This window comes from Petaurus breviceps, unplaced genomic scaffold (genome assembly GCF_028583685.1).
Source record: "Petaurus breviceps papuanus isolate PSGF00001 unplaced genomic scaffold, PetGlider_PUasm1.0 90630, whole genome shotgun sequence".
Taxonomy (NCBI): domain Eukaryota; kingdom Metazoa; phylum Chordata; class Mammalia; order Diprotodontia; family Petauridae; genus Petaurus; species Petaurus breviceps.
In genome coordinates, this window is record NW_027187291.1 from 3,931,472 (window position 1) to 3,945,958 (window position 14,487).

Genomic DNA, 14,487 nt, shown 5'->3' on the forward strand with positions numbered 1-14,487 from the left:
GGGAGGGAGGGAGGGAGAGAGAGAGAGAGAGAGAGAGAGAGAGAGAGAGAGAGAGAGAGGTTTGGAGGGAACAGGCGGAGCCCGGAGACCTGACAGGAGGATGCTCAGTGCATGTGTGTGTGTGTGTGTGTGTGTGTGTGTGTGTGTGCCTCCTTCCTCCTCCCCTAGCCCAGCTGCCCCAGTCTTCCCTGCCCTGCTAATAGATCGTGGAATCGTCGCGTCAGCGTAGCCCTCCGGGGTCCCCAAGGAAAGGTGGCGATGCGGGAGGGGGGGGGGCAAGGAGGGCGGGCGTCGGAGAGACAAAGAGAGGGAGGGAGGGAAAGAGTCAGAGGAGGAGTCGACTGGGGCAGAGAAAGGAGGAGGGGGAAGAGGAGGACGCGCATGGGGCTCAGGCTCCAGTGATCCCCGGCCCTAGACTCTGGGCAGCTCAGATACAGCTACTTCTGGGGTGGGCTGGGGGCGGTCACGCAACATTTGAGCGAAGGGGAGCTACCAGGGTGGAGGGCGCTGCTGGTGTCTTCCTTTGGGATCAAAGGGTCTTCTAGTCCTTGATAAAGTCTATAGGGACCTTTGAGGTCTTAGACTGAGAGGGTATAAAAGGGTCTATGGAATTAGCGGGACGGTGGGTGGTTTAGGGAACTCTGCCGGGAAGGGTCTGAGTCTAGGAAAAGGGGGTTTGTTCTCCCCCAGCAAAGTTTAAAAATAGCATCCCCCCGGATGTTCACTGGTACGCAGGTGACTTAGGGGAATCACAAAATAAATGCCTGAAGACCAGAGACAGGATTTTCTGCCATTAAAAAACAAGTGCGTTTCTAAAAATTCGCCTTCCAAAAGGTCCCTAGTGCTTTCTCTCTCCACCCCCACCCACGTTGTGACTGCCTAACTCGCCTATCTCTAGTCCCAACTGTGTTTGGGGGGTGGGATTATGGGGTTTGTAGGAGTATTTAAATCTAGATACTCCTATAAGTAAAAGTATTTAAGGACCACCTGATCCAGCTCCATTCATTTTACAGAGGGGGAAAATTTAAGACCTCGGGAGGTTGATTATAGTTCTTTTTCCTTAAGAGAGCCCGGTTCCAGTATTCACCCCCTCCCCCACTACATAATGCTTTCCACATATTAAGGGTTTACGAACCTGTTAAATATGTGTCATCGCATAGAAATCTGGGTACAAGGCACACACCCTGTTCACACGACACAAGTCACTTAACCTCTTGTCCCCGTAGGCAACTCTTTTAAGAGTATAAACTGCAGAGAAGCTGCTAACGGGATTTGGTCGGAGGAGTTCCCTCACTCGGGAGTTCCCTACGCCAATAAAAGTACAGGTCCAGTTTCCATCACTACGAAGGGAGGAAGCATATAAATAAGAATCTAAGGGGAAGGCGTACGTGAAGGTCTACATATGGATCTCTGAGAGAATATGGATACATAGGGGAGTCCAATAGAACAGTGATGGGTCTCATTTCTGAAGCAAACCTACAGAATTTTTGACATTAGTGCAAGTATTGTCCCCATTTTACAGAGGAAGAAAATGAGAGCTTAAGTGACCAGTGAATTGGTTTGTTCAAGGTCTAGGGTTACTAAATGACAGAGCCAAGGCTTCAAATCATAACTTTTTACTTCAAATCCAGCTCTTTTCCCATTAAAGCAGGCTCTCTAAATGCCTAAGGACCTCCAGAGGAAGGGTGATATCAAAATATATACATAAGGGTCTATGGGAGATTGTGACAATCTTAAGTATGCCAGTGGGGATCTAATTTAAATTCATTGAGGGCAGAGATTAATTTTTTTTTATTACCAACACCTTGAACCTTACCTAGAACATGCTGTAGTCCTTAAATTGTTTTTCAGGGTGTCTGACTCTCCTTGACTCCATTTGGGTTTGTTTTGTTTTATTTTTTACAGAGATACTGGGGTGATTTGCCATTTCCTTCTCCAACTGAGGAAATTGATGCAAACAGGAGTAAGTGACTTGTCCAGAGTCTGAGGCTAGATTTGAAGTGGTGTGCCATTTCCTTCTCCATCTCATTTTATAGATGAGGAAACTGAGGCAAATAGGTTACATGATTTGCCCAGGGTCACATAGCTAGTAAGTGTCTGAGTCCAGATTTGAATTCATGGACATGAGTCTTCCTGATTCCAAGCCCAGCACTCTATCTGTCTACTGAACCATCTAGCTGCCCCTGCCTAGAACATAGTAGGAATTTCATAAATGCTTGTAGAATCAATCTATGGGAAGTCTATTAAGTCTAGATGATAAATAAAGGTTTTACTGTCAGATTTCAGACACCCCATCATTATTTGTTCTCTCCCTTGTACTCTTCCTCCCTCTCACTCCCAAATGTGCTTACTATATGACATGTTTGCTTACTTAAAGTGCACCAGATTACATTTGTCTCAAGAGCTTTGCACACACATGCCTTTCCCTGAATCCCAGAATTATCCTAGGTGAAGGATCCCCAAACCAGAATTAAGCCCAGTGCTCTGTAGGGCTACGGTTGCAAGGTTCTATATGGAGGTAAGTGTGGTATAAAGTGGGGTATAAAGAGAGGTGGAGGCAAAAGTGTGCAGGAGCCAGCTCCTCCCTCCTCTGAGAGTCCCATTGTTAAATTTTTAGTGCAAGCATTTACACTTTATTAATTGGCAAAATGCTACAAATCTGGGTTTTACTTACTATTTTGTTGATTGTCTAGACTTAAGAAAGTGATGGAGAAAATATTAATAATGCAAATTAAATGCAGATTGTGTCTTTTTGAGGGAAAGTGAGCCATTTGTTAAACATTTATCAGCATATTCCTGGTTTGAAGGCTCTCAATATACAGCCCAGAGTCACGGGCACCCTCAGCATTTTCCTGGGATTTGGTGCCTCACTTTTCTCCTTCTTGCCAAAAGATTGAGCCAAGAGCACAGAACATAAGTAGATACCACAGATATGATGGGAGAGGCAGAGAAGACCCTGAAGGGGCTGTCTCTACTCACTGGCAAAGATTCTCTTCCCTGGGGGGCACTTTGGTTTTCCTCCTCCCTCCAGATCCTGGCTCCTTTTCCAATTCTTTCCTTTTAAAGGAGTAGTATATCCTTCCTCTGGCAAGGAAAAGAAGGGGAAGTCCTTATGTATAGACAAATAGACAATTTACAATGGGTGCATCCCATTAATAACACCTCCTACCATTAAAAACACACCCAAGCAGGGGAAGTAGGATGCAGGAAACCTAGATTTTAGTTTTAATTCTGCCACCAACTCACTCACCTCTCCTCTCTGGGTCTGAGTTTCCCCATCTGTAAAATCAAAGGCTTAGATCTAGCTAGTTTCTAAGACTCCTTCCAGCTTTAATAGTTAATATACTCAGGGAAGCTAGGTGGTGCAGTAGAAGTGGAGTCAGGAGGACCTGAGTTCAAATTCAACCAAAGATACTTTTTAGTGACCCTGGGTAATTCACTTAACCCTGATTGCCTTCCTAAATAAATAAATAGTTAACAACACTATTTATGAGAGGCAGCTGGTATGGAAGTGGTATGATGCTGAACTTGGAGTTAGGAAAGTCTGAGTTCCAATCCTGTCTCAGACACTTTTACTATGTGACAGAGTAGGTCACTTAACCTTTATCTGCCTTTGCTTGCCCATCTGTAAAATGGATAATAATAACCTCACAGGGTTGTTGTTGTGAAGATCAAATGAGACAACATATGAAAGTACCTTCTAAGTTTTAAAGTGCTGATAAACGCCTTGAACACGCAGAGATCCCATCCATTAAAACAATACACAGTTTGCCTGATAGGGTCTAACACAACAATACTCTGTCTTCTTCCTGCCAAACCCAACTCACCACAACACACCTTGATTGGTCACACCCTGAAATGAGCACACACAAGCAAAATTCTCTGAGTGGAACAAAAGAAAGGTCCCTTACATGTACACCAAACAGGGCTATCAATTGCAAACAGGACATGCAGTGCACCGCTTCCCTTCCTGACCCACCAGCTGTATACAAACGGCACATAGGAAGGCTGGAGAACCTATTGACTCAGCAGGATGGGATTTTTCAAACTGCCCCTCCCCCACCATCTCCTATCACGTGCTCTCATGCCAAGAAGGGGCAAACAAAACAAGCTTCTTGAGGTTTTATGGGATGAGAGACCTTTTTTTTATGATCTCTGATCTTAAGGATTGGTGGTCTTCATTGTGGGCACTGGCAATATATGGATCAGGGAAGGTTTGTAGTTCAGTCATGTCTGACTCTTGCAGGGTTTTCTTTGCAAGGATACTGGAACAGATGCCATTTCCTTCCCCTGCTCATTTTATAGATGTGGAAACTGAGGCAAACAGGGTTAAATGTCTTGCCCAGGGTCACACAGCTAGTAAGCGACAGAGGCTGGATTTGAAATCAGATCTTCCTGGCATTGTGTTCACCGGGTTACCTCCTATCAGGGAAGGTAGCCTTCTCCAAGTTCCTTAGCCTTTCCAAGAACCATTGGGGTAGTAGGCATTTGGTTAGGCATGGATATGAGGTAGATGATTTTCACCAGCCAGCAACATGGCATAATAGTAATAGTTCCCATTTTGGAAACTTCATGCTAATACAGTGGGTAGAGAGGTGGTCTCAGTTACAACCTCTCCTGTCTCTAGAATAGTGATATCAAACAAATAGAAATGCGGCCTCTGGGTGTGGCTAGGTGGTGCAGTAAATAGTGCACTGGCTCTGGAGTCAGGAGGACCTGAGTTCAAATTTGACCTCAGACACTTAACACTTACTAGCTGTGTGACCTTGGGCAAGTCACTTAACCCCAATTGCCCTGCCTTCCCCCCTCTAAAAAAAGAACTGGGGCCACTAAATCTTACATAAGATCCCTGCATTCAACATATTGAGTTGGAAAACCACATTTTAATACTATGTTCTATTGTATTTTTATTAATTTTGTTAAATGTTCTCTACTTACATTTTAATGGGTGCTAGATGGTGCCATAGTGGCCTGGAGCTAGGAAGACTCATCTTCCTGAGTTCAAATCTGACCTCAGGGACTTCCTAGCTATGTGGTCCTTGGCAAGTCACTTAACCCTATTTGCTTCAGTTTCCTCATCTGTAAAATGAGTTGGAGAAGAAAATGGCAAACCAGTCCAGTATCTTTGCCAAGAAAACCCCAAATGGAGTCATGAAGAGTAGGACATGACTAAACAACAATAATTTCATTTAAAAAAAAAAAAGGCAATTGGAGTCAAGTGACTTGCCCAGGATCACACAGTAAATGCCTGAGGTTGGATTTTAATTCAGATCCTCTCCACTCCAGGGTCGGTACTCTATCTACTTCACCGTCTAATTGCCTCAACAACTGCATTTTAATCTGGTTTGACTGTACTCACTTGGGAGCTAAGGGCTGCAATGTAACCAGGGGCTTTGTGTCTGACACCTCTGCCCTAAATAACTTTTCAAGGCTCTAGGTGCAGAGCAAGTGGTGACCTGCTGTGGTAGAGGGGGAGTCTCCTGTCTCAATGAGACCACAGATGCCATACCTGTCCCCTAGCCTTATGACATTAATACAGTGCCTTAAGGTTTATAAAGTTCTTCACATTCATTATCTTGTTTGAGCCTCACAATGACCCTTGTGGGAGGTGTTCATTATTATCTCCATTTTATAGATGAAGAAATTGAGGTTTAGGGAGGTTAACCGAGTTGCCCAGGGTTACAAAGCTAAAATAAGTCTTTAAGGCAGGATTTGAACCTCGGTCTTTCTGATAGAACATCCACGATCACGACAATATAGTGAAAGGAATGCTGTTTAGAGTCAGATGGCCTGCTGTTAACTCTTGACTGTACTTATTCACCTTTTGTGTATATAACCATAAATAAGTTCCTTTCTCTCTTTTGAATGAATATTTCCTACCTATAAAATAAGGAGCCTGGAGTTAGATTATCTCTATAATCCCTTCTGTCTCTATTTTCTAGACTCATTTTCTGGCTAGGTGTTTACCTGGCTTTTACTCTGCTAAACTCATAATGAAGAGGAGATAGATATCTTCCATGCACTGTGAAATCCTAGTGGCATCAGAGAGCTTTCTATCTGTCCTCCCCTCCCTCTGCAAAGCCTGGAGGCCCTCCCCAGGGTTTCACCATGCCCTATTCCCAGTAAGGGACTCTGACATCCCAGCTTTCAGTCCCATTAATGAAGAAACCAGGAAGCCAATGGGATGAATCAGCAATACAAAGCTGGGTCCAAGTGGGTAAACAGTATTTCGGAGGCTCCTGTCCCACTCCTCTCAGTGTGGGCATCAGGTCTCTTTTGCATGGGCTTTTGAGTCAGGCTGGAATAGCTTCTCTCCAATTGCCAAGGTACTAACTACCATCCCATCTCTCACTTCACACTCCTGCCAGAGGACCAGCCCTGAGGACAAAATACTGGGGGATCAGGATACCGTAGCTTCCTTGGAAAAGGGTGATAGGACAGAGTCACCTCCCTCCTGCCATGGCAGAGCCTAGGGACAAATCCCATTTTTCTGTAATAATAATAGCTGATATTTATATAGTACTTACTATGCACCAGGCACTATCTAAGCACTTGACAGTTATTCTTACTCCAACCTCAGAACAATCCTGAGAGGGAGGTGCTATTATTATCACCATTTTACAGATGAGCAAACTGAGGCCCAGTGACTTGCCCAGGGTCACATAGCTGGGAAGCGTCTGAGGCTGGATTTGAACTCAGGTCTTCATGACTCTAGGCCCCATTGTACCACAGAGCTGCCTGCTCTGTATCAAGACACTCCCACAGCAACCAAAGTGTCTGCTCCTGACTTCTTTTCCTTCCCCTGTGACCTACCTTGGTTTCCCCTCAGGCTAGAATAACTTCCCTTTTCTAGGCAGCTATCCCCCATCCTTTATACTCTAGCACATGTTGGGGAACCTGTGGCCTCCATTTATGCCTCCCTAGCATAAACTACCTCCTGCAGGAAGTTTGCCCTTAGTATAAGCCTCATCCTCCAACAGCCCCTTCAAGTGATTACTTGACAGACTAAAGCTCCCTATGGTTCTGGTTAAGGAACAACCTCTCTCCTGGAGACTGGAAGCTCATTTAGGGCAAGGCTTATCTATTTTCCCTGAGCCTGGGAGCTTCTCAGAATCAGGGGTTGTGTCTTCCCTTCAAAAAGGGCCTTCCTTAAGGCTCAGGAGGGGATTGCTCTCCCCTAATATCTGGATTCTTGCTACCAACCCACCACCTACCCCAGTCAAAGTACACAAGAGACTCTCAAGCCAGAATCAGATGGGATAGACAAAGAAGCCTGGGCAGTAGGGGGTTGGGGAAAGTGTTGGATTTTGAGTTAGAGCATCTAGGTTCACATATTAGCTCTGCTATTTACTTACCTCTCTGGGCCTCAGTTTTCTCATCTGTAAAATGAAGGAGTTGGACTAACTGACCTCTATGGGATCTTTCCAGCTCTAAGTCTGTACTCCTAAAACTTAGAATCAAATGCTTTTGCTACCTTTGTAATAATAGTTGTGTGAACAAAACATTCCATTTTTCTAAATCTGTTTCTTCATGGAGATAACTGCACAAAAAACCCCATAAACTTTAAAGTACTGCAGAAATGCAAGGAATCATTATTATTCCCTCCCTTGGGTTGTTGGGAAAAATGGGATAAATTGCAAAGTGCTGTACCAATTAAAGGCGCTAGGTGGTGCAATGGATAGAGCGCCAGGCCTGGAGCCAGGAAGACCTGAGTTCAAATTCAGACTCAGACACTTTCTAGCTGTGATGAGTAAGTCACTTACTCCTGTTTGCCTCAGTTTCCTCATCTGTAAAATGAGCTGGAGAAGGAAATGACAAACCACTCCAGTGTCTTTACCAAGAAAACTCTAAATGGGGCCACAAAGAGTCAGACATGACTCAACAACAATAAATACCAACTAAAAGGATTATTACTATTAATGATAGCAATGATAAATACTAGTATTAATAATGGTGGTGATTTGTAATGTGTCTTGAAAGCAGGAATTATTTGGTATCCCCAGTGACTGGCGTGGTACCTCGCATGCTTAACAGTGAGGCATCTTGGTACAAGAGTAAGAGTATTGAGGTAGAGGACATACATTCACATTTTGCCTCTGACTCTTACTGTATGGCTTTGGGCAGGTCACTTAATGGACTTTGATATGAACAAAATTAGGGCTTTGAACTAGATGGTCAATGAGGTCCCTTCCTCTTCCATTGTTATAATCCTGCGAAATGTTTTACCCTTGAAGAACTGAATAAAGGACCCAGTGCTGTGCCAGGCAGGGTCTGGAGAAGAGACTAGAGGAAAGGGCTTAAGCCCAATCCTGTGGGGATCTGCTTGATTCAGTAAGTGAAGGAGAAATAAATCGAAATTACAACAGAAAAGATTAAGAGTTGATCTGTCTGGACCCTGTAGCTCCAGTCCTTTGGTTTTTAGGAATGTATTAAGCTTAATAATAATATTAAGTTGTTCAGTCCAGTTCCTGACCCCTTTTGGGATTTTCTCTGCAGAGACACTAGAGTGGTTTGCCATTTCCTTCTCCAGTTTATTTGACAGATGAGGAAACTGAGGCAAATGGGGTAAGTGACTTGCCCAGGGTCACACAGCTAGTAGGTGCCTGAGGCTGGATTTGAACTCAGGGTCTTCCTGACTCCAGGCTTGGCACTCTACCCACTATGCCACCTACTTGCCTAATAATAACTTACATTTATATAGCTCTTCAAATTTTGTAAAGTACTTTACATAGCTTCATTTGAGCCTTACAAACCACCTTGTGAAGTAGGTACTGCAAGTACCATCATTCCCTTTAGACAGATGGAGAAATTGAGTTTCAGATGGGTTAAGTGATTTGTCTTTTGTCATGAAGCTAGTGAGCATCAGGAGTATTTGAACACACGTTTTCCTGCCTCTGGGTCCAGATTGCTAACCACTGTGATAGGATTTGGGTCTAGGTCTCCCTACCTCAAACCCAGCTGGATTGAACCTGGTGCTGAGCAGAGAGAGAGTAGTCTCATTCTGCATAGGGGCAGTGACTTAAAGAGATGTAAATTGGCTCAGCTACAAGACTCCAAATCCCTTATTCATCATTAGTCAATCCACTTGGGGAAGGGGGCAACATGAGAAGCCAGGCTCCAGTTTCACCCCCATAGCCCTCCTCACACACACAACCCTCTCTTCCTCCTCCCCTCAAAGGAATAAGTCAGGCATAGGCAGAAGGGGGATGGGGTGGGGGGCTGTTTTTATGGGGACAACCTGACAGAGGGCATGGTCCATACAAAACCGGGGACAATACATACATATATATATATATTATATACAGAGACATGGCCCCTCAGCAGGGGAGAGGGGCAGGCAAGAGAAACCTGGAGATGCTCCCTAGCCAACTCTCCCACTGCCACCCCACCCTGTCCTAAGCCTCTAGCTCTCACCCCTCCCCTGCATCCACTTTGCCCCAGAGGTCCCTCCATCTGCCAGGGATGAAGTAGGGGCAGGGCACAGGAGTGGGGACACGGAGACATCCAGATCTTTATGGGGGAAGGCAAAGGAGAGGGGAACAGAGTAGGAGCAAGGGGTCAAGAATACTGATCGTAGGCCTATTTACAGGGGGAAGCAGAAATTATAGGTGTTGTCTCTAAAAATAAAAAAATGGGGAACTGCTGGGTGAGGAGGAGATAGTGATGGGGTAACCTCTAACCCTGGCCCAAGCAAGGTCTGCCCCCCTTCCCCCCACCCCCACTACCTTCAGAATCTATCTCCTATTTAGTTTTTCTGTTTTTGTTTGGTTTTTCATTTTCTATCTTTTTCCCACTATCAACCCCTGCAGTCCCAGGCAGGGATGGGTGGGTGGGGGTGGGAGGAAAGGGGGAGAGAGATGTGACCTGGGATGTAGAAACTGAAAAGATGTCATTGAACCAAAGAAAGGTGAGCCAGGAAGGCTTAAGCCACTGAGAGGTTGAGTTTTTACCCTCAACAGGCACTGGGGGAAGAGGGGTGCCCTGAAGAGAGACTATTCAAAGGAGCCCTGACCCAGGACTAGGAGTTGAAGAGTTAACATTCAGAGTCTAAACAGCCAGAGAGAGTGAGTTTTCCACCTTCCCCCTTTCTCCATCTGTCTTCACCAGAGGCCCAGGAACTAAAAGGAACAAAAGAATTCTATCACTATTTGGCACCTGCAGGGTGCGGATGGTAATGAAGGGGCACAAAACTCAGCGAGGAGGGAGTGGGAACAGGGAGAAGACTGACCTAATGAAGTTTGCCCCAGGGAAGTGAGGAGCAGGAGGTTGGTGACCCAAGTGCCCTGGGCTCTCCCTTGGCTCCCTCTCAATTCCCCTCTGTGGATACCGGGAAAGGGAAATAAACCAACCGGAAGTCAAGTGCAGGGCTTGACTCAATTTCCAAGCATCCCCTTGTTCTACCCACCCTGCCCTAGACCCTTGGATCAGAATCCAGGGAAGGCAGGGTTGGGGGAGGGGCATTGGGTCACAGTAGGGGGAAGCTCCCCCTACCCCAGAAGCAGGAGGAGCAGGATGAGACTGAGACAGCAAATTGATTCCCGAGGTGAAGTGGAGTGGGGAAAGAGAGGATGAGTCAGGAATGAAGTCTATAGCCAAGAGGTCCTGGGGGCCCTGCTGGAGACACAGGGCAACCCCTTCAGTTTTTGAGATCTTTGGGGTAGGGGCAGTGGAAAGGGGAAAGAGCTGGACAAGAAGTGCAGTGGCTGCTCCCCAGAAGTCTCCAGCTACTTCCCTTCCCATTTCAGTTTGGAGGCAGTGGCTTGGAGTTGGACAGTTTAGGTGGTGGGCAGTAGGTCCATTTGTCCATCCAGAACCCACCCCATGGACATGCCCAGAGACAGCAAGAGGGATCACCCCATAGCACCCCTCAAAGTCATCAGGAGTCCCCCTCCACCCTGGGCAGCACCCTCAGTCTTGGGAGGTGGTGGCAAAACTGTCTTTCAGGATGGACGCAGGCCAAGGGAGGGAAGTCACCCTCCCCGGCCACTTCTGCTTAGGCTCTGACTTGACAAATGAAAGATTAACCCAGTTGAGCCCTAAGTCCAGAGGCCTTCCCAGCTGTTCCTCTGGTCCCTGAAGCAAAGAGGAATATGGGATTGGGAGGGGAAGGAGAGAATTGGGGCACCTGTCCCCAGGTGGGGAGTGGAAAAGAAAGGGTAAGTATTGGGTTGGGGGGGGGGGGGGGAGGAGAGGATGGGGAGAAGAGGAAGGGAAAATCCAAGAGTGGGTGGTTAGATATTGACTGGGGATGGAGTATGTGTTAAGTGGAATTGGAATTCCTCATTGTCTGTAGGTTCCCCTCTAGTTCCGAAATCTGAAAGAAAAAAATGCAAGTGATCAGGCCAGTCTGGGGACGATGAGCAAAGTGGAATAGCTGATTGGCAGCAGGCCCCATCCCTTCTCCCCAAAGCCACACACTTCCTAAGGGAGAAAGGGTAGGGTGTCCCCATCCCCACTGGGCCACAGCTCAGCAGGTACATGTGAGTATCTGAGACCACTGGGAGGGGGGAAGTTAATTTCCGGGTCTTTTGGTCTCATCTCTCTTCCTTTTGATCTCTCTCTCAGATATTCTCTTCACAATGCCCCATCTTTGTCTCGCCACATCCCTGTCTCCTTCATGTCTGTCTCTGTTTCTGTCCCTCCCTCCCCTCCTCACCTCATAACTCTGTTTTTTTTTTATAGGGGAAAGGGGTTGGGGGAATGCTTGAAACATTGCCTCTTGGATTTCCAAAGCCACGGACTGGGCAGTACCTAAGTTTGGCTCCACCAGGGTGAAGACAACTAGGTGGGTGGGGAAGTATCCCTCACTTATCCCTCACTTCCATTTCCACCCCTAGTCTCCTAGAAAACTCCCTTCAGGAAGTAAATTTGGGTATTCTAGCTTTCCAGTGTCGACCTCCCAAGAAGCCAACCCTAATGACCTGCTGTCCACACTGTGGTCTCACTCAGTCCCAAATCCCGTGAGGGTACCACCTCATAACTCGGTTCCAGCTCCTTAGCTCAATGTAAGCTTTATAAGGTCCCTGATGACTGGATGGAGGCAGGGGAAAGGTAGAGAAAGAGAACATTTGGCTACCCTACCTTGTCCCGAAGTTTGTCTATCTCCTCCTTCCGAGCAAGCTCTGATTCTTCCAGCACCCGACGCTGTGCAGTTTCCTTCTTCAGGAACTCGATCTCCCTTTGGGAAAAGAAGGGAGGAGGGTAGATCAGGACTGGGCACTTGGCTCAAGCATTGGCAGGGCTTCTTATGCCCAAGGAAGAAATGAGACCTAGGAGTTCAAATTTTCATATCTCTCCAAAGAGGGACCCAGGCATCCAAATTCCCATCTCCAATGCCCAAAGTCCCATACCTCCCCATGACAGGGGGTTCTATGAAGAATGTCCAGGATTGCCCCACAAAGAAGTTTCTCCCAGGTTCCCTAGAGAGTAATTCCTCCTCAAGATGTATGTTTTGGGTAGGGTGGGGTGCGGGGGGGGTTGTAGTATGAAAAGTAGTGAGAAGTAGGGGACCAAGTTCCTGGGATTCAAGATAAAGAAGAAAAACTCCAGTCTCCATTTCTACCTCTATTCTTTTCTTTCTTTTTTGGAGGCAACTGGGGCTAAGTGCCTTGCCCAAGGTCACACAGATAGTTTTTTGTGTTGTGTCTAAGGCTGGATTTGAACTCAGGTCCTTCTGACTACAGGGCCAGTGCTATCCACTACACCCCCTAGCTGCCTTTTTCTACCTCTCTTCTAAGAGAGAGAGAGTCAATAGAGATTTGATACTCTTTGGAAGCGGATCTTTAGGGAGCACCCTCATCACCCTGAGACTCTTTTCCTAAAATATTAAGTTCTTTTCTCTTTCCCAGCTCTAAGAGCCTTTGCCCTGAAGACCTCTTCTGCTCTGGATATTTGGCACCTGAGGACTTGTGCAGCCCCATTTTTCTGATCAGCCCCTGCCCCCTATATACCTACCCTGGGCACCTGATCTTATCCTATGGAGATCCACAGACGTCTGTTAGGAGTTGCTAAAAAGATATAAAATGTTTCCTCCCTTTGGGGGCCCCATACCGACCTGAAGTGTTCATCCCTTTGGATCTCTGACCTCTCAAATACCTTTCACTAGTACTGGGAGTCACTAGTACCTTAGCTCAAATGTGTACCAACTTCCCTTTATGTCCCTTCCCCATCCATACTCCTCAACCTTCCTCCCTCTGGTCAGCCTAGATCATCAATGAGAACTAAAAGAAATCTCAAAGGCCATTTAGTCTAACTTCCTCATTTTTTAAAAAGGAGGAAACTAAAGCTCATGGAGGTTAGGTGAACTAACCAAGACTACAAGGTAGTAAACCTGAGAGATGAGATTTGAACCCAGGTCCTCCATCTCTAAAGCCTGTGCTTGTGTTGTCTCCCCTTGGCTCAGATCCACAATTCCCTAGATTTCCCCCTCCAGAAGCCATGCTGGTGTCCCTCCCCGTGGTCCCTGAGCCTCCTCCCTCTCCCGCTGGGACCCTTGCCCAGGCCCATACTTCTGCTGGTAGTCCTTAATGAGCCGCTTGGCTTTGCTGTACTTTCGCTCCAGGGCCTGGTACTGGGCCTGAGTCTCCCTGAGGTGCTCATCCACAGCCTGGCACAGGCTTTGTGCCTCCCCCCAGTAGCCCTCCAGCTTCTCCATTCGCTCCTTGTTCTCTTCCACGCTCTGCTCCAGCTGCGCCTTTTCAGCTCGCCATCGGCCCTTCTCCTGCTCTAGGCCCTGAAGCTGAGATGGCACCAGAGAAGAAGGATCAGGAGGAGAGAAAAGGAAGTGACCCCCGCCCCGACTAACAAAACCCTATGAGCTGTGTGTCCACGAATATTTCAAACCCAAAGACTTTCTTTAAGCGCATAGTTATGGGATGATAGCTTCAGAATTGTAAAGAATTGTGGAGACCATCTCTAATTTTATAGATGGGGAAACTGGGGTTAAGAGAGGCAAGATGGTAGTAAATGGCAGAATTCGTCTATGGCATCCTGATCTGCTCTTTCTGCTACCTTCCTCTTCCCTCCAGGCCCCTGCCTTCTCTGCCCATTGCTCTTCCTCTTCCAATCCTATAACTGTGAGCGTCCCCAGTTCTTGGTGCCCTGCTATTCTGTCTCCACATTCTCTCCCTTGAAGAAATGATGTTATCTCCTGGCTTCAACTATCACTTCTGTTTGGATGACTCCCAAATCTCTATTTACATACCAGACTGAGGTCTTGAGCTCCAGATACACACTTCCAGCTACCTCCTGAGCACCTCTCTACTCACCACTTAAATATCATGGAGGAGGAACATTGGGACATGCTGCAGTCATTACTGAATGAATTCATTAGCTTATGGAAAGCTATCCCCTCTCCCTTTAGCCTATCCAAATCCTGTGCCTTTCACAGTACAGGTAAATGCCATCTCTTCTAGGAAGCCCCTGACTGCTCCAAGCCAGAGGTGTGTGTGTGTGTGTGTGTGTGTGTGTGTGTGTGTGTGTGTGTGT

The 14,487-nt window shown here is 46.7% G+C and overlaps 1 protein-coding gene across 1 annotated transcript in view; it reads right to left on the reverse strand.

The window, feature by feature from the left end:
* Positions 1–14,487, reverse strand: part of PPP1R9B (protein phosphatase 1 regulatory subunit 9B) — a 52,476-nt gene that overhangs the window by 17,147 nt on the left and 20,842 nt on the right. The window contains exons 8-11 of the mRNA XM_069064457.1: positions 13,509–13,738; positions 12,082–12,178; positions 11,263–11,314; positions 9,415–9,510 (exon numbers count right to left, since the gene is read on the reverse strand). Coding sequence (XP_068920558.1) covers positions 9,415–9,510; positions 11,263–11,314; positions 12,082–12,178; positions 13,509–13,738 — 475 coding nt within the window. The remainder of the gene's footprint in view (positions 1–9,414; positions 9,511–11,262; positions 11,315–12,081; positions 12,179–13,508; positions 13,739–14,487) is intronic.